The sequence below is a fragment of the Morchella importuna genome (genome assembly GCF_003444635.1).
Source record: "Morchella importuna strain M04M26 chromosome Unknown Morimp01GS046, whole genome shotgun sequence".
Lineage (NCBI taxonomy): Eukaryota > Fungi > Ascomycota > Pezizomycetes > Pezizales > Morchellaceae > Morchella > Morchella importuna.
In genome coordinates, this window is record NW_025763443.1 from 104,509 (window position 1) to 132,023 (window position 27,515).

Here is a 27,515-nt window from a genome sequence, read left to right on the forward strand (position 1 = left end):
ATGGCATATTTACCCTTCTTTCAGAAAGTGAAAAGAGAAAGTGAAAAGAGAAGAGAGAATCTCGCTGTCATGTCCGATATGCATCCCTCTCCCCATATGCATGATCATCTATATCATCTACATCGACAACATCCCTTCCGGATCCCTCTCTCTCTCTCTCTCTCTCTCACCTCCCCATGCCCATCTATGGCCGGGGGATGCAATATGACAGCCAATCCCAAGATACACATACACCTCAAAAATCATCTCAAACGAACGGGTATATGTCATGGCCCTGGTAACAGGGTCGGGCCGGTGGCTTACTGGGGTGGAGGGTGGAGGGGGAGGGGGAGTGAAGGATGGGGTTGTCGATGGGGGAGGGAAAGCCACCACCCACTCTTACTCTATCAACATCGGTAGTCCGGCACCAAAACAGCTTTGGTATGATCGTGGCGTGCAGGAAGAAAAAAAGAGAGTGACATTGGGCGGTTCCTTTTTTTCCCGCCACGTTCCTCGGCGTGGAATCCTGGGGTATCACAAAGTGATCTAATTTCACAGGTTCTAGCTGTTTGATCCACTATTATCAAATTGTGTCTTCCGGAACTCCCCTCCTCCCCTCACCACCCCTAATTGAGGGAATATTATGTATTTGTGTAGTAGAAGGGAGGGAGGGTAGAATGTTTTTCTGTAGTGGAGGGATATAATCGTTTATCGTGTATGTAGGTAATTCTCCTTGAGGACTATCAATGTGGCAAAGAAACACCAGCTATGTCAGAGCACATAATTTCTTCTCTCGCATGGCAATTGAGGCTCTCCCTCCCACGCCACACTCGCCCACTTACTTACTCCTACGCCGCTCTCGCCCTGCAGTCCCCACCCCCAGCTCGATCTATCCAAGATTCATTTCAACCCGGATCAGCCGGAGAAATTCTTAAATTCAAAACCTTGGAAACCAGCGTTCTGCGAAGCTTCGAAAAAGCTAGCTAGCTAGCTAGTACGTCAAATATGTCAACACCCTCACCCTCCCCATGCCCAGCTGATAGATGGCATGGCACTAATGCTATTATGAAGCGAGGGAAATTATAGCAGCTGGCTAGACGGGATTGGATTGCCACTGGAAAAAAAAATATTTTGGATTCAAATATGCATTATTCATTCTTCTAAAGACTGTAGTAGAGAGTAAACTAGACTAGAACACCTCCCCCTCCCAAAAGTAGCTGATCCTCAATACATAGTAGGTGACGAGAAAAAGAAACAAAAAAACAACGAAAAAGTAATGGACAAATAAAGCTAATAAAGGATAATAGTAGACAATCATTGCGACAAAAGAAAGAGAGAAACGAATAATGAAAAGAAAAGAAAAAACACCGGAACAATTTCTGTGTAAAAAACTTTGTCACCCTCCTATTATTGGCTCAACAGATATACCCACACACATTGGCTCATAGAAAATTGATCGATACCACATGTTCCAACTCTGCCCGTGACAATTTACCCCATTTCCTCCCCCCATCCTTGCCAATAAAACAAACATCAAAAGAAAGAAAAAGTAAGCTCAAGTGCAGTGAACAAGGAAGAGGAAAAGAAAAGACGTCACCCCCCATGCTTCTGTCAAAAAACAAATTGATACCGCCGTGATTTTTGGAGACGAAGGGAAAGCAAGCAAAAGTCCAACCCAAACCCAGAGTTTTGAAGGCAACGCAATCCAAGTACAAACCGAAACCAGATGTAGAAAAGGGAATTAACAAATTGACAGCCGATGTTGGTAAAAACCAAACGACAAGTAATAAAAATATATCAGTAGAAGGAAATCAGGTCAAAAAGAAGGACGCCGGGGACTCAGGTGAGGGGGTTCCTGGGAAAATAGTATTCAGACCCAAATATCTCCCTGATTCGGATTGGCGGTCTGAGCAGCCCTGCGAGCCATTAGAGCAAAGTGAAATCAAGATAGGGACAGTGAATGGTAGACAAAGTATTGGAGAGTCAATAAGAACAGTGAAATCATGTGATAAAGAGTAATAATCCACTGACTTGGGGTATATCCCCCCAAAGAGCGCTGTAATATAGGTGCTAAAAGGAAAGTAATGCGCTGAAAAAAGACAACCACCCCAGAACAGTAAGAAATAATAGCACAAGCATAAAACAAGTGAAGACACCCGCCGTACACCAGTCCGTCGCCGCAAAGCTGATACCGATCTTTAAAAAACAATTTTCTGAACAAACCACCCACACAAGAGCCATGAAAGGCATCTTGCTAATAAATGCTAATATATAGAAAACTAAAAGAGATAAAAAAAAAATATGAACGCATAAAAATATTGTAACAGAAGGTAAAAAGAAAAGAAAAATCAAAGGCCGCCAAGTCTCATATTTCGCCCATAAGTACGTTTTAAGATTTGTACAACTTTTTTCTCTTATGTGCGATCATTCTCTAACAGAATGATCCCCTTGGTGTAGGGAGCATGTTCTGCTCGGGTTCCGACTTGATGTATCCCATATCCTGAGGAGGAACTCCTGGGTAGTACATCCGGTGCTGCTGAGGCTGTGGCTGGGCCTGAAGAAGGTGCTGCTGAGGTGGGTAGTAGTCCCATACCTGCTGCTGCGCGTGGTGCTGGACAGGTACCTGGTGGTGGTGCGGTGAAAGCATTCCCCCGTTAGTTGCATATGTCATGATTGCCGGATGCTGAGGAGCGGCAGAGTGATATGGCATCTGGTTCGGGTAAGGAGGAACAGCGCCAGGGGAAATTGGGTAATGTCCGCTCCCAGCACTTGTTGGCTGCCTGTAGAAGTAATCTGACTGGCAGCTATTTGTTGTGGCTGAAGAGCAAGATGATAGACTTCCGGGGCTGCTCTGAATCTGCGCCGCTGCTAAAAGTTGGTGAGCTGACGGGGTTGTGCAAACAATTCGCAGGCCATTGTAAGTCGGGCTTGAGTGCATTGATCCTGTTGGTGTTGTGTTGTACTCATCCTCACGGTGAATAATTGTTGTTGGTGAAATAGCCCTGCTATCTGTGACATCCTCATCAGGGTAGTAGGGGCTCTGCGGTGTCGGGGGCTGGTGCTGGTGGTGTAGTGAGGGGGGCATGATCAGTGGCATGTGGCTTCCATATGAGTCGGCAGCGGAAAAGCTGGCATTCCTGCTAGAGTGTCCAGAGTGAGATATCGACTGAGGGCTATGCGGTGTTGGTGGTTCCTGGAATTGAATGGTTGTTCGCAGCATCGATGGCCGGTTTGGAGCAGTTGTGATGTTCTTCTTGCTTCCCATCTTGTTTGTCCTCTTTGCCGGTGCTCTTGGCTTGCTCATCGCCTTTGGTGAAGGGGCATCATCTTCAGTCTCCTCACCATCATCATCAGTAACATCGTTTTCTGTGCGAATCTGATGCGTTCTCCGGGCGTGCTTAGTCAATGTTGTTTTCCTGCAGAAGCTGGTATATGAATTAGTATACGCAGGAAGCTATTAGGCATTGGAGCCACAGTACCTCTTTCCACACTTGTCGATGGGGCAGCTATAAGGTCTCTTGCCAGTGTGAATACGCCTATGCCTTGCCAAACTTGAGGACTGAATGTAAAGGTTAGCTTTGAAGCTTCGGATGAATGGCCTAGGGAGTTTGCGTTACGAACATCTGAGAAGCACTTTCCGCATCCAATATATTCACATTGATGGGGTTTCTCGCCGGTGTGGGTTCGGATGTGTACTGTCAAGGCACTGCGCTGAATGAATGACTTTCCACAATTGGGATGAGTACATGAGTATGGTCGCTCGTTTGTGTGAATCCTGTGATGACGCTGCAGATCTGACTTGCGATTGAAACTCTACGAAGGTTTAGCCAATGCACTTATGGGTCACTTGATACAAACGCTATGCCATCACGGACAATCACGTTGGGACTGCTATTCTACCTTGTGGCAACTGGGTTCTGGGCATTTGAATGGTCTGTTGCTGGTCTCGGCAACAAGTTGCTCGCGATCATCGATGAGTTCCAAAATATCCATTACGTTTGTTGAGAGAATGGTGACTGATTTGAGGGAGGTAGTTGGTAAAGGTGTTGTGGTAGTTGAGGTTGAGGTCGAGTGAGGGTCGAGTGGTAGTTGAGTAGTGATTGTGGTTGTAATGATTGTGACAGTGGGGGGGGAGGCAGGTATATGTATGTGTGGTATGTATGTACTTATGTACTTATGTATGTATGATCAGATGGCTGTGGTATATGCTCTCAAACGAGTGTCCTTAGCAGGTGCCGGGAGGTGGTCTATGTATGTAGGAAAGAGGGCCTGGAGGGGATGATATGCAAGTTGGAGATGCTGTCCGGCGGAATTGGCTGGCAGGTAGTCGATACAGCCAGGTTCAAGTACTAACTAAAAAGCGACGGGGTGCCGGAGACTAGTTCAAGGGATGGATTGGGGGTGGAGGGGGGGGGGGGGGGTTGCAGTGGTGGAGGATGTTGGATAGAGAGCTCGATCTAGTCAAAGCAGTTTCAGGGAGCGGACGGGATAGATAAAGTGGATTATGGATAGTTTAAAGCTTGGGACGACTAGGATATTGCATTTCCAAAGGTTGATGAAGCTGGGCAGAAGCCTCGAATAATAACGTAACCGAGACTTGGGGGCTTTCCTTTTTATTTCCTGGCTAAGGAAATTTTTAGGATCGCGTTTTCCGTGTTCTTCGTTCGTTTCCACAGATTTGATTTTCCCTCCCTGGACAAGGGCCAAGATTTGACTTTCTGGACTTCATTTGGGTCTTAATCAAAAAAAGTCCCTCAAGCCTTCTTTTGGGTCACAGGATTTTGGGGGGCACCCTTTTGATCCCTCCCTGCTACTTACACTCTTTCATATCGTCCACTCCACCACTTTTGTGATGGGTGGTGGATCTCTTAGTGGGATAGTATGAATGATTCGATGGTGTGACGGGAAGTAGCTCGCTCGACAGGATGTTTTATGGATGCCAATAGACCGGGCTGCCCCAAGGATTTGGGACAGGCTTCGGAGCAATGTCTAAAAAGGTGCCAGGGGGTCGTTTTGAGCAATGAATGGGTCTCTGGAAAGTCTGGGACTGGGGCGGTACTGAATTGCTTTTATCGGCAGGGATAATGGAACTAGCGGGCCCGCAATCGAGGTGCCACTAGTGTTAGTGCCTGGAGTACTGCCTATTCCCTGACTCTTGTTCAGAAGAAGGAACTGAAGAGAGACACGGCCAGAGAGACAGACAAGATGGTCAATCTGGGAAAATAACCTACTTGTACCTAATATGCGTATGAGTATGGCTAGCCATGCTAAGGCTACTGTGAAGTGCTCAGGATTTTGTATGTACAGATCGCTGGGTATGCAGTTAACATTGTAGAGTAGGCCTCGGAATATCAAACAAAACAAAACATCATAATAATACATGTAATAAGGATATTATTCTCTCATACCATCGATTGTACCCCATTTATTTCACCCCAACCGGGCATTATCTCGTTGTCTATATGTAGCAAGTTCTGCATATCAAGCCAATACTTTCTCCTGCAATACCCTACACTACACCCCCCTAAATAAATAAATAATGATGCTTCCCACACGCAAACTCCACACATGCACGCTATCTCCTGAGTAAGCGGTGGGTGTGCCAAACAAATCACTTGTCTGTCGAGTAGGAAGCACGGGAAAGAAGCAGGCAGCCAGCAGGCAGAAAGCGAGGGAAAGGTTGCATCACAACGCATGCAAGGTTTAGTGGGGAGACAACCTGGGCGGCTGGCGAAAAAGGGTATAGTGGGAAAAGGATTCGGAAGTGGATTTCCCAAACACAGAAGCCCTTGTCCATAGGTGGAATATGATTGGGTACGGCCAAAACGTTTTCTGACCCCACTCAAACAAGCGGGCCCGGTTGTTCGAGTGTCTCTCGGTGAGCTAGCAATAATCAAGTCAGATCACCCGTCGAGTTGGTGCAAGTTTGGAGGTTACCGACTCTTGAATGCCAAGGGAATATCATGCAGCTGGGCAGAAAAGAAGAGTGGTGGATGGGGTTCAGGCGAATGAACGAAACATTTGGAGACCCTGAAAGTGACAGGTCAGTATCTCAGACTTGTGGTGTGGGTGGGGCAAGGGCACGGGAGGTTGCAGACAGGGCTGCAGGTGACCTGCGAGAGATAGATGTGATCAATTCTACAACCGCGGGTACGATACAGACCTCCACACACACTCAGACAAATCCTTCTCGCCTCACATAAATGCAAAATGTTTACACCACCAATTATTGACCATATCACATCATGGCTGCCTTTTTTATTATTATTTACTTTTCCCTCAAGGGCCGAGGATGTGATGTGATACAGATAAAGAACACTGTTACCTACATGCTACATTGCCGACTAGAGAAGAGAGGAACTACTACTGCCTACAGGGAACAGCAAGAATGGGGAACAGGCCAAGAGAAATTCTGCCGGCGAAACTAGAGAATATACGGAATCGAACCTATTCATAGCATGCAGATGCTGTGGATGTATGCAAATCAATTTCCCTCTACAGTGAGGATCCAACTCGAGAATCAGGAGTACTTTGTGTCGATAAGTTCTCTATCGATGTTTGAGATGTCTTTGGAAAAAACATCACAGGACGGAGGAGGTGCGGTGAACGACTCTTAAATGGGTCTAGCCAGGGACTTTTAACTACTACTACTATACTACTACTACTCTACTTCAACCCCCATACACCTCCACGAAAAAACCATATACCACCCCACTCCCTCGCCCAACGCCCACCTCGTGGCTCTCCGTCCTGCTTTAGCTAAACTATCATGAACACGGCACTCGCTTCCTGAACACACAGACAACCTGTCTGCTCTGGTGGATCTCCCGTCAACCGTGAACTCTCATAAGGTTCCAACCCGGCATCGCCAGCGATCAATTGCTCAGGGCTCATATAGGTAATCAAACACGAGGCAGTCGTACAACCACCATAATCCTTGGAGAGACAGGCGAGGCTTGGGGAAACCAACCAGTTGGATCCTGTACACCCTCAAGCGGTCTCGCCTAAAAAACGTTGGTAGTGATCTATGTATGTACCAAGAAAACAAAACAAAATTGGTGCAAAGGGAAAAAGAAAAGACAGGTCTTAAAAAAAGAAAAGAAAAACCGAAACGAAAAGCAAATGCAGAGACGGTCACAAATTGGGACAAGATCATGGTGATCGAAAGACATACTGGATGAAGGAAGGCGATGTGATGCCCGCCAAGAAGGAGGAGATGAGAGCCCATAAGCGAGCCCGAAACAACCGTAATGTTTCATACTGTGACCGCGCGGAGGATTCATTGATTCATTTCTATAAAATGTGAGTGCGATCGAGAGTGAGTTCATCGATCCCAGGGTAGGAGAAAAAAGCATCTAGTATCCTGCAATACCTGGGGGTGATGGTGGACGCCTCTCTTTCTGGTACTTTACACAGCTTTTCAGGTGTGCAGTCACGGCAAGGATATGGGATGTAGTGAAGAGGATAAATGCCAAAACTGCAATTTGAATATCAACTGAACTAGGACTATTTTATTTGATGTTTCAACTTAGTCAGCAATGCTAGTCACATTCTGGGTAGTTTCATATATCGATCATCATATGTACCCAAACTTTAGTGGTCTCTTTCCAGTGATTCATGACTCTTATCAGTCCAACAGCATATTCCAAATGAGGTTTCTTAAAATCTTATTTCGTACGGTGCGCCGATGTACATATGGGCTCCTGTAAACAGCCGGTTAACCAGCAGGTATGACGGGTTAGAACACAACAGCCGATAACCTCCCATGGATAGAGGATGTCAAGATGTTTCACACCCGAGATCTCGGTAATGTCAGAAGGGAAGAAAAAAATAAAAACCGTTTTTGCATCGCAGGATCTGTAAGGCATCTTTCGATGGCCTGGACACACCCTCCTTAGCACTCTTTCTTCACGGATTCACACCAATATTATTTTCCCTCCCCATTTCGAGTAGACAAGAATCTTCCGCTTCTGAATTCTCTTTTTACTCGTGAATGGAAATGTTCAAAAGCAGAAGTTACGTATTTGAACAGGATACACCTACTCTACTCTCCACTCTACATACGCTTCTTCATGTTAGAGTAGTTGGCATGTCACATATGCAGGGCAGTGGGAATTTCCCGTTGATGTCTCTTGCCCCCCCAGTTACTGTAGTTAATGGGGAGGCTTTCACTACTGTATGTACGTAGAGGAACCATCTATATAACATACTCGTTTCTTGCCCAAAAAGACCTCAAGGTTGTGTACCTGCACCCAACATGGCTGTTCCTTGCGGTTATTGAGAGAACGCACATATTACCCGTATCTAGGTACTCGCGATCAGCAACAAGAACCCGAAAATGCACGTCCTAATCTGCAATTTCCATTGGAGTAGAAGTCAAAAATACACCAAAGACTTGCAGCTGCATATTCGGGTTCTTGTTGCTGGTCGCGAGTACATAATCCACACACTCAGAACAGTAACCGATGTTTTAACAACTACATGTACATGTAGGTATGGCACTCTACCTCAGAGCACTCTAGTTCCTATCTGCACAAGTAGGTAAAGTGTGTTTCTCAGACACCACGCCATGCATATGTACCTACCCATCCCCATCCCACGATCCTGGAGAGTTCTTGTGCTTGCTTCCTCCGTCCCAGGGAACGGAAACTCTTCCCGAAGGCCTGGGGCGTCAGTCACCGGCAACTTTCCGCCTCCGCATTTTCTACACCTGCCATTTCCCACCCCCTCCCACACTCTCTCTACACCCCCCCACCCCTTGTCCAAACTCCCACACCAACTTGCAAATGAACACTGGTATTTGGACCGTGAAAAGCTCAAAAGAAGCCTTTAAGAAGCTATCAAAAGTTCCAAGCCATAGTTCTTTTTTTGATTGGGAATCCCAAGTAGCTTAATGGGGGCGCTGGGCTGAGTCTCACGAGCCCGGGTTACCGGGGCTCACAAGAGTTTCTCTTGACAAGCACCCATATGATGGCTGATGCACTACTCATGCGTGGTAACTACATAACCTCACCACCACAACCACAGCCATCACTGACTGAAACGGGTACACAAACTAGCGTCGAGATGCCTACATACAGTACGCACCTTCAATCAACCTACTACCGAACCTATCCCCGTTGAAACATCCATCCCTTCCCCCTGGTACCTACTTGAGTCCAAAAGATAGTGTACTCTACTCTAGAGTACGACTTCACTCCAAAATACATTCGGTTGACCCGAGTCGATCGCTTAAGCCCAATATACCCTAACCGAATGAGAAAAGAAAAGAAAAAATCAAAGCTGTGGTCTCCATTCTCGTTTTCCAGCGAGACTCGATTTCTTGCTTTTTGGAAAACCAGTCATGCGATCTATGTATTCAAAAGGTTAGATATTTACCAGTAAACCCGTCCCTGCGCGGTGGTAAGTGGGTTCTAGTGGAGTTTAGTTTATATTATGTAGTTAGTGGGGGTCTCACTCGGTTTATCAGGCCCTCGAAAATTTCCCTTAATTTTGGAATTCCTGGAAACCTCCTTCTTGACTACGACCACCACCTTCTTTAGCCCCCGGGAATGATCAATTGTGATAGATTGAGGTCCAACTGCCGCTAGGAAACGGGACTTTCCAACCCTTACCTTACCCATATAATCTTGCCAAGACGGAATTTCTGTCCCACGTTTATCCCTGTGCGAGCGAGAAAAAAAAGGGCCCCACGATACCTGATGAGAAGGTGGGAACTTATATCTGAGAGGTAAGGGTATCTCGGGAGATTATACCGACATGGAGCTTCCAAGAAGCCCCGAAGGAACGGAATGCGGGCCACACTCTGGGTTAGGTTGGGGGCCCTCCCACTCTTGTTTGGGGAAAACCATCTAGTCTGTTTATTTTCCCTGGTTAGGACAAGTCTATGACCTAGTACCAAGGTGATATAGACGTAGGTTCCAAGGAATAGAGATTCATGGTTTCTCGGTATCTCTTTAGCTCGACAACAACGAAATTAGCACACGTGCATATTTAGACATTTGCCCTGAGACTGACTGATTGACATGACTACCAACGTCGTGTACCTATGTATGCTGTGTATCCACCAAAGCATAATTATTGTCTATGTAATGAAAACAAGCCCCTCCACGAATACAGTCGCAACTCGATATGCCGGACCTCAATACGCCGGATCCCTTGCTATCCCGTACGAAATCCTCTGGGGTTTTGGTTTTTTTTACTGCAAAATCAATTTGCTATCCCGGATTTTTTGCTACCCCGTATGAAATCTTTCGAATCTTGGCAATCCGGCGTATCGAGTTGCGACTGTAATTTCAAGTGGCATACATAGTACAGAGCTAATGAGACTTGTAACTCATCGTGTACCGCCTACCGTCTGAGAAAAACGAGAAAGCTAACAAGAGATTGGTTGTGGAGGAATAACATTCATATCAAGACAACCCTTTAGCTTGCCACTACTCTACCCACCTTTAGATTCTGTGACCTACTTAGCTCTCAAATGATCAGGATGAATCTCTACTACTACCTACATTTTCCCCGAGGGACCACCAACCGATTGAGGTAGACTAAACTCCTGGGTGATTTACCTCCACAAGCTTGGGCGTGAATATGTCTCGCCGTCGTGGCGAGAATAGGCAATCCCTTGTCACGCAGCGGTACGGCAAGCTACAAGGGACATCGAGGTTCGTACAAGGCCCCGCCAACTGTGTTGGCTTGCGCAATAATACCATTTTATGAGGGGGCGCTGAGTAGCGCTCCCACAGGCTGAGCCAGGGACACTCCTAGCTGGAGGCAGTATGTATGTATGATTGATATGCTTAGTGTCTGTCTTTCTTTAAGATAAGGCTCCGCATGATCGGCCAGCTGTCAAAGCGTCTCTCCCCTCATGTATTTGATTTTCGATGTGAAGAATCAGAGACAGTGAGTCAAAAAGGAAAGAAACCACCCATTATAGGTTCTTCTTAGCTGACCTGGTTAAGCAGGATGCCCATCGTGATCATGTCCAGCAGCAGCAACGGCCAGGTCAGTAGCAGTCGATTTGCGGAAAGCCCAAGACCCAATTGACATGCGAACCCCGGATAGACACGGCCCGCAGGGGATTTTGAGTAACGGGCCTGCATGCTCATTGGGGGGTGGTGGATGGGGATTTTTTTTTTTTTTTGGGGGGGGGGCTATCGTTGATTGACCCATTGAATGAAGTGGTAATTTCTGGAGGGCTTGGCAAATATCAGAAGATCTAATTTCCAATATTAGCAACGAACGGGAGGGTTCCTAATATTTTGGTTTATTTTTACTTTGATGAGCTACATTTTCATTTTATTGTTTACCTCATTTTGTTTGTTGATGGTGCCGTTAAACCAATTGAGGCGGTGGAGGGGGATGGATAGCCACGGAGGGGGGGTGGGGGGTGGGATTGAAGTCGCTGTCAATGTTCGTGGGCCACGAAGTAGCACCTTTATCGATTGAGCTCTAGCCTTCTTTTTCCCCTGGGTATGCAGATATTAATGCAGACGGTTGCAAATCGCACGGTACGATTGCCACGAATTCAGGCATGCATTACAGTAGTTGAAGACAATACTAAGATAACATAGGTTATCGGTATGTATCGGTATGCACTTCGTTCTGTCAAATATCTCCGCACGGGTGATCGGCCATCTGGTATTTTTCAATAACCGATACGCGTGCCGGGGGAGAAGGGGGGTATGTAGGGGGGGCAAAAGGAAGGGTGTTATTGCGATTGTGGTGGTTAGAATATTGTCGTTGTGGTTGTGGTAGGCAGGTTGTGGCTGCCCTGGGTAGGCAGCAAAAACATACGGTATTCGGGAAACGAGTGACGGGGCAGCATGCAGCACTGCAGTGTAGGTGTTGAAAACGCAACCAACCAGTAACGGTAACTGGTATGGGACATTTAGTGTGACACTTCTGGTGACGGGTGTGAGCGAAAGGGAAAGACTTCCTTTTACGGATAGATTACTCACCAGCTTTGCTTGATTGGGTGTTGCAGCGTGTGACTACTGCGTGACAACGTGAAGTGCTCGTCTCTTTCCAGACTTCCAATTGACTAGTCTAGGCATGTCTTTGCCTCCCATTTCAGCTATCCCCACTCCCCAATTGTATTTCTCGGGGCATTTTATTCATAACAGGCATCATACCCATAACCCATAACAGGCATGATAACACAGATAGGTAGAGTATCGGCCACCGCCAACCACTGTACTGTACTGCCACCACCTCCACTGCCCAGTTTGGGATCTCTCTAGAAGTGTGGGGTTAGAACAGCAGCAGCAGCTGTAGCATCATCAATCCGTCCCGTCTGCTAGCTGGGAGCGAAGGAGAAAGCGAGGGGATTGTGCATCTGCTCGACAGTTAGACGGATGTCTAGACAGCATGGCGTTGCATGTTCCCCCTCGCGGGACCCTCCCTCCCCCTCCCTTCGACTCCCTAGGTATGTTGTACCCGTACGTACATAGCGTACACAGGAGTAGGCAATAGCACTCTAGGGACATGTGCTCATAGTGGTAGTAGCATCATGTACCAGCTACGTAGAGTATGTAGTTTCCTCGCAAGAACTGTTCCTGCCAAATTCATTGGTGAGCTGCGGTGCAGAGTAAAGTAACACCCCCTGGCCCTTGCAATTCTATGCTCTACTAAAGCACTAGTAGAGTAATACTCTGTTTCCCTGGGGAATCTAGTGCTGCATAATGTTCAGAGCATAATCACATACTGCCGATTGTTGGACCGTGACTGGAAAAGGGACCACAAGTAGGTCGAGGCCAACTCGGGGTTTATTTTTATTTTTTTATTTTACTCATGCCGTTCTTTACTCTAACGTGCGGTCGAGATTGTTAACGGGCCACTGATTTAAGCAGAACGGCTCCTGTGATGCCTGGCCACGACTCAGATGACCTAGCGGATACTGCCCGGAACCACTCAGCTAAAGGAGTCGTGCCGAGCCGAAGGTTGCCACCAAAATAACCATCGTGCAAGTAGAATGGCAGAGGTACATACGGTACGAGTTAAATGTATATGTCATGTAGGTATGTAGGCATTACCTACATCGTAGAGAGTCCAAAGGTGAAGGAGAAAAACCATGATGTTGTATGAGGAGACGTGAAGTTACGTCTCTAGCTAGGTACGGTGTCGGACAGCCAAAACCAGCCGGCCAGAGCAACCACCGACTCCCCTTCACCCCATCGACTTTCAACAACGCAACACTTGTCCAGAAATAATGTTCTTTTGTAAAATGGGTCTAATCATGGTTGTAAACATCCCCATAAAAGGGGATTTAAAATAATTAAGAACTAGCTGCACTATGACCTCTCAAACATTTGGTGCAATCTGCCCGAAAAAAACATAGGTGTGAAATAATAACTTTAATAGCTTTATGCCAAGGCGGCCACATTAATTTAGGATAATTCTTACCATATTGGGATAATTAGATGATCATTATTACCCGATTAGGACTAGTTTCTGGCTTGAAAAGAACATGAGGGTTGATTTTGACTGTCCGGCGCTGTACATGTATGTAGGTAGTTTTTTGGGCAGAGGACCTGTCTAGCTAGCTGCCACATGTACCTAGATCACGACGATCAAGCCGTGGCCAGAAAATCTAATCAGAAAAACGCCTACAAAACGACTCAATTGCGCCCCACCAACACCGAGACTGCCCAGTTAAATTCCCCGGTCTACCCTGTAAACACTTTCATCGTCTACGCCTGCAGCACTTTCAATTGCGGCGGTGGTAAAGTCAAGAGATAGAAGAGAAGAAAAGCAATGAGACCGTACAGATCGCCGGTTGCCGAACTAGAATGGTCTTGCAAGAGCCCGGCAAGCTGTCCAACAGCAACCCAGCTTTTCATAGAACATACTACATGTACTATTACTACTCCAAACAACCATATCGTATATCACATTTCTTCGTGAGAACAATATATCCCGGTAGTCGAGAGGAAGAAAAAGCGCCAGCCCACGAGGTTGACAACCCACCCTCTCCTGTTTGAATTAATTCATCCCTCGCCTTCGATGGTTGCTTTTGCATTTCTTGTCTTGTTGTTATTGTCTTCATGACGGAGGCCTCCGTAGGTTGGGTCGTTGGTTGTACTGGTGACCTGCTAGGACTGGGACTCATAATAATCTTCAAAGGAAAGTAGAAGGAAGCGGTTTCAATGGGTGGACCCATCCATCCCTCCTCCATCCTCTCGCTTACGAGATAAAAATTAAATGTAACGAAATATACATGTATCCAATCACTGCATATATCACACAACAAGGAGATTCGATATTGACATGTTCTGGAAAATATACATATTGACAAGGGGAAGGCAGAACAGCTGGGTGAATCAACTGACGCCTAACTCTTCTCTCTCTCTCTCTCTCTCTCTCTCTCTCTCTCTCTCTTCCTCCCTCTTTGCCCCCATCCCGTTATCCCGTTCACTTAGGTTTATCCTCCCGTCCCTCTCTCTCTCTTTTGTTCCTTTGCAGTTCGTTTGAGATTTGTTTCTGATTGAATCCCGCCTAATGTTTCTATAATTGGAGAAGCTAAACGTACGCAGTATGTACCACTAGCTTGAACAAGGAGGTCACGCCGTACGTTGATGTACGCATGTACCGTCATGATCCGTTCATATATATGAAGCTACATGTAGGTACTCTATGTACCAAGTTGTTATGTGCCTAACTAGCACTTAAGATAGGCTGCGGGCCGCCGCTGTGGGCTGTATGTACAGAAGATCCCAGTTGTTTTTTACACAACCTACTATCATGTACGGTACAATCTCGTGGGGGTTGTCTTTCTTGCCTCTCTGAGCTCTTGTTCGACTGACCCACGTTCCCACGCTGTTGGGTGATTATTCGCCGCTCCTTTCCATGGTCCTTCGAAATTTGTTTCCCACCCCCTTACAATCGCGGTGAGTTTGACACTCTCCTTCATCATAGTGGGGGTTATGTTTGTTGCAACCGAAAAATAAAAAATAAAAAAAAATAAAAAAAAAAAAGAAGGCGGAATATGCACTGAGTGTCTCTTTATTTTTTATTTTTTCCAATTCAGATCTCCCCAAATTGTACATACTCGATACGCCCTCCAAACATAACGCCCTTCCATCGAACCTCGTGATCCCCTTCAAATGCAAAGCAAAGCAAAAAGAATGGGGGTTGAAAAGAAAACTAAACTAACTCTAAATCACCTCTGATGCAACTAGTTGCAGCGATCCCGCCGCCGAAAGGGTACCGCAAGACTACTTGAGAGCCAGATCCAAGGGAGGGAGCAAGGTTTGATATCAATCACATGATCTTATTTAGACTAGTCTCAGGTAGAAGTGCGGACCCGAAAAACATCAATAACGGCCCTTTACTGGAGGAGCAGGAAGGAAGGACCCTTAAAGAATGTACCTCTATGCTCGCCGTGTGTTTGTGATTGGGGATAGTGTATACGTACAAAGTATCCGTACGGAAAATCGACGGGGGTTGGGATTCGAAGAAAAAGAAGTTCGTGCTGGGAAATCTCCGAGACGTCGACGCCGAACCGTTCCTTCTCCCCAGCGACAGGGCGGGCGGTATTGTAATAGGTTAACACTTCCTGCCTAGAGGTAACAACGCCGAAGGTTGGGTGGGGTGCTGCTGCTACTGCTTCTGCTGCTGCGACAACGGTCACCGGCCAGTAGAAAACATGTTTCCCGTTTCTCGTCTTCAATTGGATGATCGCGAGGTGTTTTTTTATTTTTATTTTTTGGGGCAACAAACAGCAACAATTGGTATGGAAGTCCTAGTAGGTTGCGAGGGAAAATATATTGAATTACCCACCACCATTCCTCCCCCCCTTGGCATTTACGTAGTCCTGCCATCATAAGGTCTCCCTTCTTCTAGCTCTGCTAAATAAATGGTGATCGACACATGTCCTACTCACAGGACCGGAGGGGGTCCCATCAGCTTGTAAGCTTTCAGCCCAGCCAGTACTGACTGCACCCAGGGATTCTGGAATCGGATTGCGCACAGCACGCGGATGACTCAGGCGCCGGCATGCCTTTTTTCCCTCGTGATTGATTCATATAGATCACGCCAAACAGCACCTGGATGGCTAATATAGATTGATCCTCATCCAGTGATCTATGGCACCGAGTGATCGAGTATGATCGCAATGTGAACTTGTTCTCAGGCTCCGACACGTACGCTTTTCCATGCCGATGCGCACCATATTTGCATCCACCACCGCCCGACTTGCTAGCTTCTCCTGTTGATGATCTGAGATAAACGGTTTTGGGTACCCCGGTACTCAACTGGTCTGCCGGTATGCTTCTTTCTGGTTCAACGACATGAGAAACAGATCAAATCTACGGTCCATGGAGGGTCCATTCCCTTTTATTTTTTATTTTTTATTTGCTTTCTGGACCGGCGAAACCGCCTCCATAAGGCGAGGGCTTTTTTTCCTACTCGATGTCATATCGGAGCCTGGGCACAGGGCAAACAGCACAGCGTACAGCATTGATTCAGTCCGGGCCTTTTTTGCCTCCTTTTGTTCTTTCGAATTCTTCCTTTCCATGATAGTGATCATGATGGGAATCGGAAAATAAAAATGGCCTCGCTTAACTGCTGGGAAAATTGTACAGCACACCCGATGGTCCACAGTCAGTAAGTAGCGCCGTGGTGTACTGGATAGGTAAGTAGGAGAGAAGAAACCCCATGCAGTCCCCAAGTCACGTTGAGTTTGAGGGTTTTCATATCATTGCTCTTTGCAATGATAATGACTCGTCGTGGCTAGGCTCTAATTGGACCCCAGCAGCCAGAAGCCCAGTGCACCAATGACCAGAGAGGAAGCCGTAACAATTACTATTGTGAACAAATAAACATACATAATAGGTTGTAGCGGAGTTCGGAGCTTAACTGCGGAATCGTTTAATGTCGGTACAGCAAGCTTAAAACCGTCTGAACATTCACTATCCGGCATCAGTATCCGTATTGGGACAGCTCATGATCGATAAGAAAGAAGGTGTGCTGTAAGATGGAGGGTTCCGTTGGAAGCAAGCGGGCCAATGGATACACCTTGCCTTCCAAGAGCAATGAAGAGAGAGCGAGAGAATTAGGATAAAAATAGCAATTGAAATGGGCTTGTTTATGCGGCTCCGATTGCCATGCATTCCGTATCTCATCATATGTGGAGTGGGTTAACTCAAACGTGAGTAGATATATGATTTCCGGAGCCCGAATGCGAGATGTGCAATCATTTCAAGCTGTAGTAGATCTATGTCTAAAACGGTAACGATAAAAAGAACAGATCATACCAGGATATTGTTTGGAAGGGGGGGTGTTGCTGCTGCTGGGTGGGGTGGGGAAACATTCAATTGAATTGTGACATGCTGCCATGCCGCCATGTTGCTTCTGCTCCTAGATCCTAGGATTTCTCTTTCTCGAGGACTCTGGACCAATTGGCCAAGCCTGAGTTTTTTTTTTTTTTGGTTGTCTCGCTTCTGGGTTGCGTTTGCGCTTGTGCAGTGACAACGCTCTGATCCGTGCAGATTAATCGGCGGATAATGAATGATTCACGATTGGCGAGAGATCTTTTCGCCTACTCGAAACCCGCTTATCAGTTTGTTTCATACGATTCGTGCCCACAAGGCAAAAAAAAAATTATAGATGCGCCGGCGGCGGCCGCGGTCTGTATATCGGTATGTAGTGGTGGTGGTGGAATATATTTATTTTGGCTGCTGCTGCTTCTCGAGATTATTTGCATAGAGTCCACACACACTCATCCACTAACACACAGACACTCACCCACACGCACGCACATCCATCAGATCAAGGCTTCGACAGCATCCCTGGGATTTACCCTCGTTTCCTTCTCGTCGGAATTTTTCGAGGTGATGAGTCGCACAACCTGGGGGAGGGAGAAGAGAGGAAGGGGGGAGGTAAGCTTGCTAGGCGGGCGCACATCTTTTTGATGGCTGCGCTGCTGCAATTGCAGTCTTGCGCTTTCATCCCTCCGATTCAGGTTGACGATGGTCCTCGCATCTGGTTTAATTTAGAGCTTGCTTTGGGCGAGGTAAGGAAGCAAGGCTGGCTTGCGCACATTAGATACGATACGATACGATACGATACGATAGATAGATTATGTAGATAGATACAGTGTGTATGTAGATACTTGGTACCTATTGATTGCTGTGATTGACAATGTTGGCCCGAGCGCTTAAGTAGGCAGTAAGCAGGCGAGGCGGGGGGGTTTGAAGTTGTTGAAGGCGGGGCCGGGGTTTAGGGTGGGGGGTTAGAGAGGGGGGTTAGAGAGGGGGGGGTGTTTGAGCATGAGGGGAGAACAGAGGATACAGGATAGTTACAGGCATGGGCATCCCTAAATTGCATTGTAAATTGTACAACTGGATAGCAATACGTGGAGTAGCAGCTCGCAGAAGCGGTATGCAGTTCTGTAACAGCATCCAGCATCCAGCATCGCAACAACAGCTACAGCGACTCTGGGTTCATGTGCAGTACCTTACAAGTAACAATCGACGAGTCTACATATGTAGAATATTCCATGTGTCGTACTGTGCGCCTCTATTTCATTCTCACTCTCGCCTAGACCATCCACTACACACATACATTTATTTTAACTCTAGTTCGCATCGAAATATTCGTTTCTGTACTCCCTACGTTCTCTATCTGCAGGCTGAGGCGGCGAAAATCCCTCGGATGGCCATCCTTTTCGAATTCAAACTCACTCCACGATCTCGATCGTTCGTGCACACAACTTGTCACATCTCTTGTGTGCTTCATTGGTATGTAATGTACCGACTAACTTACTGTCGTCCTGGGTTGGGTTGACCTTTTTTTTTTGTGAGATATTATTTATTCCTGCTAGTCTGGCTCCCACCCCCCGGTACCCCGTTTAGAGTAGCAATTAATCGACCAGCGATGCAGATGGGGCATGCTTTACAGGAGTAGGCAGACTCCGTACATAACTCTGGAGTAGGTAGGCAGTCAAAGTCTCAGTCTCAGACAACCTGTGGGAGACGACGTACTTGCTTGGTACTCTACTCTAGAACATGCTCTAGTGTGGTGTGGAGAGTACGTACAGTAGTGTATTTTGTGAACTTTTATAATTAGGCTTTAACGGGTACACTCGCGAACCTATTGGGTGCGAAAATCTCGGATATAGGCCACCACGAGAGATATATACCATGGCATACATACATACATACATACAACATCCATCTACTATCCTAGTCTAGGTCTATTCAAAATAACGAACATGAACAGCAGCAACCAGCCTATGGTGAGGTATGCGCTTTCATGTCTAGCCAGAGACATAATAGTTGGCTAGCTTCATGGCAGGTTTCTAGACCATGGGAAATATTACCATCTCGTTCTATTATACTCTCTCATCACGCCTCATCATTAGGTAAACCGCTGATGCTGTGTAAATAAATATCTGGTCCATTATTACTCTAGTGATATATGCAGGAGCTGCAGATGTTATGCGTATGTCTGTATGTACTCTACTAGTATTTCTCTGACGTTTTTGAACTGGGCTATTATTGCATACACCCAAAACCATGAGCTTGGCGTATTTTTGTATGGCATGCAATATCAGTCGCGTCCACAAACGTCAGAGAAATACGAGTAGCTGTCTGTTTCTCCTTCAGTTGGACATGAAGATCGTCGCATTAGTGAAACCGCACGTGCTGCATCATCTGCCCGCAAAAAACGTTTCGACCAGCAGCGTTCAGGCTAAAACACACAGATGTGGACACTCTATCTTTTTAATAATTATAATAATAGATGGGTCAAAATAAAATAGATAAATTCCTTTTATCAATCAGATTTACAAAGCATGTCCGAGAACCAATGAAACGCCCCGGCCAGTACGGGGAGTGTTCGTCAAATTACAAACAAGAGGTTCAATAAATATAAGCCGGTCTTATTAGATAGACGGCTGCCGTGTCCATGGATAATACATGTACATGTATGTGTATACTGATGCGTACATATCTACATGTTCACTTCGAGGGAGATAAGTATAGTATACATGCGGATCCTATATATCCAAGTTCCACAAAGCATATCCTAGATACATGTACGTACTCATTCACTTCAACCGTTTCAACGGCTTAATCCAGAAACATAGGGACTCAATGATAAGATGTCAGTATAAACTACAGGTCAGCATTAAAACAATTATAACCTGCATCGTTTTTCTGCCTTCGTTTCAAGGTATATCGGGTAGCGCGATAACAACTACCTTCCCGCCTGGAGACGGGAGGGAGGGAGCCCTACGCTCCCGGGAGGGTCAAAGCCAAACAGACGGATGTAGGGCAGACGTAGTGTCTTAATCATAGAATGAACCCTCATTGGGTTGATAGGAAAGCGGAACGGAGATCATCTTTTCTTACAGGATAGAACCTGGATAGTTGACATTACGATCCGACATCCGGGGGGTAGTGGTGATAGTTATGGTGGTAGTGATAGTGGTGGGGGGGGGGGGGGTCCAGGCCAATGTGATGGACCATCATAGAATAGCACTCGTCACCCACTGGGCGGGGGCGGATATGCAGATCTGATACCATGGTTCTGTACCAAATGTGTCTACATATCAGGCCTAAATCGAAGTCCTTCTCAGGTATATGTCGGATAATTCAATTTAAAGTAGGATGTCGATCACGGCCTGGGTTCTGAAGAGTTTCACGCGGCCTTGCAGAATGTTTTTGATTTTGTCCTTGTGCCGTAGTCGACACAAAACTCCTTTTCCTTGCGTCTAGGGCTGAGAGGGCAGGAAAAAAAGCCACTTCGTGTTACAGCTCCGCGTAGTAGTGACTTGACTTTGAAATGCGGGACCTGCCTTGTAGTGCCCTGTCGATGGCGAAATATTTGCAATTCCAAACGTTTCCAGACCGACGGATTGTCTTGACTTAGGGTTAATTTGAACAAGTGATTGGTGAGGCATTGTTTCCATTTCATATTTGTAGTGGGTCCGAGACAAACAGTCAAAGCGGGTTTGATATATGTGTAAATACATGTAGTTCTGTTTTGAAAAAGTATCAGTGATCAATTCGAAGACAAATGAACGAGGAACTCTCACCGACACCGACCCGACCGACGCCTCCAAAACGAAAATCATTTCCAACTGAGAGCCATGGAAAGAGGACAGAGCCAAAACGAAACGTTCTTTCAGAAAATCAAGTAGGGGAAAGTTCCGAGCGAAGTAGAAAGAGAGAAACCCTGCCCGGCAGGAGATACTTTTGCTACCTTACTCGAATGAAAAGACGGCGAATTGGAGCAGAAGACCCCGATCACCATCCCGGTAAGAATTTCTGTTTTAAAAATCCCCCCAAAGGAGGGCCAAGATTGAAAAAGACTTAGCTAACCCTCATGGGTCACAGTTATTTCAGAATCGTTGACATCGGGGATATATCTCCGCCAGAAAACAACGCCATAATGGGGTTTCCTGGGTTACATAAGATCATTGTACCTACATGTAGGCAAACCCATGGCAAAACGCACAGACCTCATATTTTCTCGAGCTTGCCCCAGACCTGCACCACACTTCCCACATGGGCATAAGTGCAAGCGTGAACAGGGTAGCTCCTGTGAGCTCTTGCCAGCAAGCTCGATTATGCTCTTTATGTGAGCTGCCCCCGCAGGGGGTTATCGTGCCGTTCCTCACATAGGTACTCCACACTCACGTAGAGAGACAGAACACATGTAGCTTTTCAGCTTTCACAAGGAATCGTCCTAGTTTCAAGCCTCGTTAGATGAAAACCAAGCCACAGTGTTCACAAATCACGCGGGCGAAGCACTGGCTGAAATCGTTGGAAATCGCAGCAGGGACTCGCAATAGTGGCGCTGAACGAAGATGTGCTTCCGAGGTAAAGACATACCCCTGAGAGAGATCGTCTAGCTAGGAGAGTTGTGTTTCTGAAGGGCCGGTTACTACGGATTACTTGGCAGCTAAGTTATCATTAGAAAAGAAGCACGATTATTCTTGCTGGGGTCACTCCATGAAGTCCTTACGTACGTCAGATGTCTGTAATATTTTTCGCATTCAGTACGTTCTCGGTGGCGGTCTCAGGAAGGTCGGCTCGATGGTCTTCAATGTTTCATTGATGTTGAGAAGTGCAAAAAGAGTGTCGTCACATGTAGTGAGGAAGTCATTCACTTTCAGGACTTATCAAAGGGGTTCCTAGGGCGTCAGCCTCTTTATTACTAGCTTAGAATTACTTATGTTGCCACGTGGGGGCCGTGTCAGCTAGCTTCGAAAATGTGTCTTAACAGGGAACACGGTATATCACTCGCAAAACAGAGATTGTGGAAGCCACAAACACCCACACCACAAAACAATGTAGAGGTCAACTAGTAAAACAAAAAGAGAACGATGAGTGGTTCCAGAGGGGGTCGAACCCTCGACCTTGGCGTTAACATATTTCTATATTAGCACCACGCGCTAACCAACTGAGCCATGGAACCATATTTGTAAGCTAAATTTTAAATTATAGTATCAAATTTTGTAGTTGATGCAGTAATAATGCTCATATCAAGACTCAAAAGTGGACTTTCTCCTTTATAGGAGTCTTTTTGGCTTCATTGTGTTATTAATGGGTATGTGGTAGAGCTAGAGTATAGACATACGGGAACTTTTGCATGGACGCCTTAACGTTTATCGCCATAATTCTATAATTTTGGAGTTGTCAATGAAATTCGCATCGAAAAGAGTATTTTAGTAAATGTCGAGCACGTATATGCAATACATAAATAGGATATTGGTCGTTTTAGATTGTATTGGAATTTCGTTTGAGCTCTTGCATGTAAGGACGATATGCATGTACTTGTACTTGAGATCATGAATAATCACTCGATATATTAATTAAGAGAGGATAATACAGCAAAGGTTTTAGATGAAGCTAGTCGAGAGCGCGATATATGTATTCAATTGCGAGCGATCAATATATTGCAAAATCTTTGCTTGAGATAGATGGAATTAACTACAGCTTAACACTTCATACTAGTACTAAGTACGTGATATCGAGGATTAGTACTGAGCATTGACGGAAACATATACGTAAGATTGGCATATGCCGTGAATTCTTTTTTAGCGTCACCAATTCTGTCTCCTTACATGCTTAGCTAGAATAGAATATCTAGTAATATGTATATATATCGAATAAGGTTTAATTTTCTTCATTTTCACAAAACCCGCGCGAAATGCAGATAGACCAGCTCAATTCAACCAGATATTCGAGTGGTTATTTATTCTGTTGCACAAGTTGTTTATCGTAAGGTAGTAACGTGTGTTAGTGCTTTCGATTTCATTATAGCTATGAATTACGACTGGGGCGAAGGGTGGGTTTGCAGTTGCGCAGTTTTAACTGATGGTACAAGTAGTGCACAGCCCGGCGTATATTGGCTACCGGAGGTTTCCAGAACCCGGACGGACCCTTGGTTACCATAGCCGCCCAATGCAGTCCGACGTTTCAGCCTCCAAACCTTGTTTCAACGTCCTACGAAGTACTTCCTTCAGGGTACTGGGACCTACAACTACATGTATTGGAACTTCGATATTTATAAAGATCTATAGAGTAATGAAAGGTGGATTTCACAGGTTAGAAAAAAGAAAGTATCATGATCATGGAAGAGGGTGTTTTGGCTTGTGCCTGTTTATTGAAATCATATAATCTCACTCGGTGTTCGCGGTCCCTTTCCGGCAAAGGCTTGAAAGATAACATACATGTATGTGGGTGTCGGTCTGGCAAAAGATACATGTGTGGCAACGCAACAAGGCCTCACCAGTTCGCTACGGCACTCTATGAACCAATGACCGAAAAATTAATGCTGGGCTCTTACCAAGGTTCTCTGAGCTTTAGAAAAATTTGGAGCTTATTGGTTGTGTGGTTCTTCGGAATAAGGATTTGGCTGTGCGGACGGTTTTCCTAGAACGACACCCATATGCACTCAAGCACAAAGAGCAGTAATCTAGATCTGTTGGAGGCAACATAGTTCATCTCCTTTCCTGGAATTAGGAGTCATTATTTTACATCCTGCAAATTAGGCAGGTTCAATCAAGGATCCATGCAGCATCCCATTTTTTGCACATCCATAATTCACATCACTTACATGTACCCATCCATCCGTATTAGTCCAACCCGCGAGTAACGCCATCGGTTGTTCAGGCAAGCATAAAAAAAATAAAAAAATAATAAAACGTACACTTTTGGAAGTACGAGAGAAGGAAACATGGATAAGAACTTGAGAGGAGTTTTTTCTTTCCTTTCAAGTTTGCCTGCCTATATCCAAGGCGCTCTATCAGGGTAAAATAAAAGCAGAGGGTAAGAAACCACACCAGGACCATACCGAACCAGTACACACAAAATGAAAAAGGAGAAGAAAAAAGAGGGTAAACCGGAGGAAAAGTAGGTTTTAAAAGAAAAACCAAATACATGATACACCAATCCATTCCATGCTATGTGAATGTAATAACGGATAAGGAAGGAATAAAAAAGAAAAGCCCCAAACATATATTCCACCTCCACAGAAACCTTCAGTCTGAACTAAACTCGACTTCGTAACTGCATTCTCAGAGGTTCATTCTAAAATTCCTTCTCCCCGTTCTTTGCCGCCGCCGCTCCACTCCCTTCAAGTGGCGGAGCAAAGGACCCCCCGGTCTCTGGCAATTTTATAGGTACATTTGGAAGGATTTTAAGCTTGTGGGGTAGAGTTTCGCCTGCGATGACTTTCTTCATTTCATCATAACTCAGACTTTCATACTCCACGAGAGCCTTTGCAAGAAGGTCAAGCTCTTTACGGTGTTTCTGCAGGATAGTGGTTACACGGCCGCGTGATTCTTCGATTATACGACGAACCTCCGTCTCAATTAGTTCTTTAGTTTTTGTCGAGAGGTGTTGGTAGTCTTCTGTCATATTAACGTCGCCGACAACAGGCGACATTCCAAGTTCCATTACCATACGACGAGCGTAGCGGGTGGCTGCCATAAGATCCTGATGAATATGTCAGTAACCAGCACCTGAATAGGGCCCAGAGAGAAACCCACCGAGCTACAACCCCCCGTGACATTATCAGTACCGTAAATAAGCTCTTCTGCAATTTTTCCACCCAAAGAGCTATCAATATGTGCCAATATCTGTTTCTTACTCCAGCTATATTTGTCCCCCTCTGGCAAGAAATGTGTAACACCGAGTGCCTGCCCACGCGGCATAATGGTTACTTTGTAGACCGGCATGTGGCCCTCAGTGAACATCCCAACCAGGGCGTGTCCTCCCTCATGATAAGCCGTCATTTTGCGCTCTTCGAGCGGAATAACCGCAGAACGTCGCTCCGCACCCATCATGATTCTATCCTTTGCCCAGTCGAAATCCTCCATTCGGACGCTCGTAGCCTTCTGGCGACTTGCGCGAACAGCGGCTTGGTTACACATATTTTCCAGCTCCGCTCCAGAGAAACCGGGGGTTCCGCGGGCAAGAATAGAGAGGTCGATTGAAGGGTTTACTTGGATAGATTTGGTATGATGCTTTAGGATTGCAATTCTACCAAGAACATCGGGAAGTGGTACAGTGACATTCCGGTCAAAGCGACCAGGTCGGGTAAGTGCCTTGTCGAGCAATTGAGGAAAATTTGTAGCAGCCAGGAAAATGACACCACTGTTTTGAGAGAATCCATCGAGGTCTACCAGGAGCTGGTTGAGAGTCTGTTTAACGTATGCCGCGTCGCGTTCATTACGTTTTCCACCTATTGCGTCGAGCTCGTCGATGAATACAATTGCAGGAGCTTTTGCGCGGGCTTGAGCAAATAGTTCACGCACACGCTTGGCGCCAACACCGACATAGACTTCGTCGAATTCTGATCCAGACATAAAGAAGAACGGAACCCCAGCTTCACCGGCGACCGCACGGGCAAGAAGAGTTTTTCCAGTACCAGGGGGACCCACAAGTAGGACACCTTTCGGTAGCTTACCGCCTAGGGTAGAGAATTGCGAAGGATCCCTCAAAAATTCCACAAGTTCTTGTAGTTCCTCTTTTGCTTCATCGCAGCCATGGACATCACTGAAACGGGCGGTTTGTTGAGCAGCTTGTGCTTCGTTTGAGTTAGTCCCAGCAACCTTCTTCATCATCCCTGTAGCTTCAATAGCCAAAGTAAGGAAGACGAGGAGGAAGTAAGCTGTTAACCCAAAGTAAAACAAGAACTTGATCCACTTGAAGATTGTTCCGCCGATAGATTCATCGACAACCACATGAATTGGAGTTTCCCTTGCTCCAGTACCAGAGTAGCCCGAAGTTGCGTTTCCACGTGACATGGCAAAGTTTCCGCCACGGCTCTGAGCAGCAACCGCCTGACCAATAGCTTGAATTTCCTCACCACTCAGCGCAGGATTTTCGACAAAATCACCACGGCGATCAGCGACAAGGCGTGCCTTTTCGAATTGACCGGTGCGTTCAAGTGCCTTGATGTATTTATCTTCACATGCCCTATTGGTTGCATATTGGCCAGTTTGGTAGCGATCGATAATGTACTGCGGAAGATTTGCGCGGAGAAGCGTTTCATAGAATTTTTCCTGTGCGGCGGGATTCTGGGAATTGTTGTTTGCAGCTTGTTCGGCGCGGTAAAGTGCATTCTGAGAAAGACCGGAAAACGATAAGAACCCGCGAGCAAAAGATTGACCTGGGAGCCTGGGAACCGGGGGTGAGATCTTGTTGAACGATGATGCCGGAAGAGAGGTCAGGTGTCGAGTTGCGCCAGTTAAAGTGGAGAACGCCGAAGCCCGAGAATTTCCGAATGCTATTTAGATCAGCAATGCAATAGGTAATATCGCAAAGGAAGGGAACAAACCAGAACGTAGGATTTGACCAGCGAGCATAGGTGTACCATTGAAGCTTGGGAATACATGTTGGTTGCGTAGTCCCGGGTAAGCCTTGAGGAAAGCGGGTAGTTCCGCCACAGAATCATTGATCTACCACTATCAGCATAACCAATTCCCGAATAGATAGATAAGAGCTACCCATACCTTTTGATATTGAGCCTCTTCTTTAACCAAGGGCGCAGTTTGCGTATAAATGGTCCTCTTCGAAGCCTCACTACTTCTCGTAAGTTGCGCCCAAGTGGCCGAAAAGGCCTTTGTTATGCTTGGTAATAAACCGGAGTTTATTGATGGCAGACCCTAAGAGATACACACCGTCAGCGCGAAGGAAAAAGAGATTTTACAAGGTGGCGTTGGGGGAGGCTTAATTGACCATACCTGCATGACAAGCCCTACCTGAAATGGAGAAGCCATGATGGCCTCCGGCAATGAGCCAACGATTCAAAAGAGAAAAGGTTTCTTTAGAACCTGAGAAAGAATTGAAAGATGCCAAAAGATGGCGAGAGGATATCAGATATGAGATGGAGATGCTGTGGAGGGGTTGGTGTCGACTGTGGGGAGTCAGATAGGCGAGGGGAGGACCTTCCGTAACCTCATCCCAGTAGAAGAAGTGAAGAGATTCTATGCTTGACTAATCACGAGATGTCTTGAAATCACGTGGATCACCGCCAAGCTTTCGTTCAGCCCTCTGAGCCATAGCAAGAAACGCCGA

At 46.1% G+C, this 27,515-nt stretch overlaps 5 protein-coding genes across 5 annotated transcripts; all 5 read right to left on the reverse strand.

Annotated features, from left to right (window-relative positions):
- Nucleotides 1-2,410: 2,410 nt before the first annotated feature.
- LAJ45_10444 (uncharacterized protein) lies at nucleotides 2,411-3,972 on the reverse strand (the record flags this gene model as incomplete). The annotated part of the gene is made up of 4 exons (XM_046119969.1): nucleotides 2,411-3,404; nucleotides 3,459-3,538; nucleotides 3,601-3,792; nucleotides 3,880-3,972. The coding sequence occupies 4 exons, from the start codon at nucleotides 3,970-3,972 to the stop codon at nucleotides 2,411-2,413; spliced, it is 1,359 nt and encodes a 452-aa protein (XP_045966778.1).
- A 5,493-nt stretch (nucleotides 3,973-9,465) lies between these two features.
- Nucleotides 9,466-10,006, reverse strand: LAJ45_10445 (uncharacterized protein; the record flags this gene model as incomplete). The annotated part of the gene is made up of 3 exons (XM_046119970.1): nucleotides 9,466-9,499; nucleotides 9,594-9,933; nucleotides 9,997-10,006. The coding sequence occupies 3 exons, from the start codon at nucleotides 10,004-10,006 to the stop codon at nucleotides 9,466-9,468; spliced, it is 384 nt and encodes a 127-aa protein (XP_045966779.1).
- Nucleotides 10,007-15,254: 5,248 nt separating this feature from the next.
- LAJ45_10446 (uncharacterized protein) lies at nucleotides 15,255-16,150 on the reverse strand (the record flags this gene model as incomplete). The annotated part of the gene is made up of 3 exons (XM_046119971.1): nucleotides 15,255-15,259; nucleotides 15,349-15,594; nucleotides 16,126-16,150. The coding sequence occupies 3 exons, from the start codon at nucleotides 16,148-16,150 to the stop codon at nucleotides 15,255-15,257; spliced, it is 276 nt and encodes a 91-aa protein (XP_045966780.1).
- A 4,545-nt stretch (nucleotides 16,151-20,695) lies between these two features.
- On the reverse strand, nucleotides 20,696-21,058 carry LAJ45_10447 (uncharacterized protein; the record flags this gene model as incomplete). The annotated part of the gene is made up of 2 exons (XM_046119972.1): nucleotides 20,696-20,962; nucleotides 21,020-21,058. The coding sequence occupies 2 exons, from the start codon at nucleotides 21,056-21,058 to the stop codon at nucleotides 20,696-20,698; spliced, it is 306 nt and encodes a 101-aa protein (XP_045966781.1).
- A 3,463-nt stretch (nucleotides 21,059-24,521) lies between these two features.
- LAJ45_10448 (uncharacterized protein) lies at nucleotides 24,522-27,217 on the reverse strand (the record flags this gene model as incomplete). The annotated part of the gene is made up of 5 exons (XM_046119973.1): nucleotides 24,522-24,929; nucleotides 24,983-26,724; nucleotides 26,776-26,896; nucleotides 26,951-27,103; nucleotides 27,182-27,217. The coding sequence occupies 5 exons, from the start codon at nucleotides 27,215-27,217 to the stop codon at nucleotides 24,522-24,524; spliced, it is 2,460 nt and encodes an 819-aa protein (XP_045966782.1).
- Between the last annotated feature and the right edge of the window lie 298 nt (nucleotides 27,218-27,515).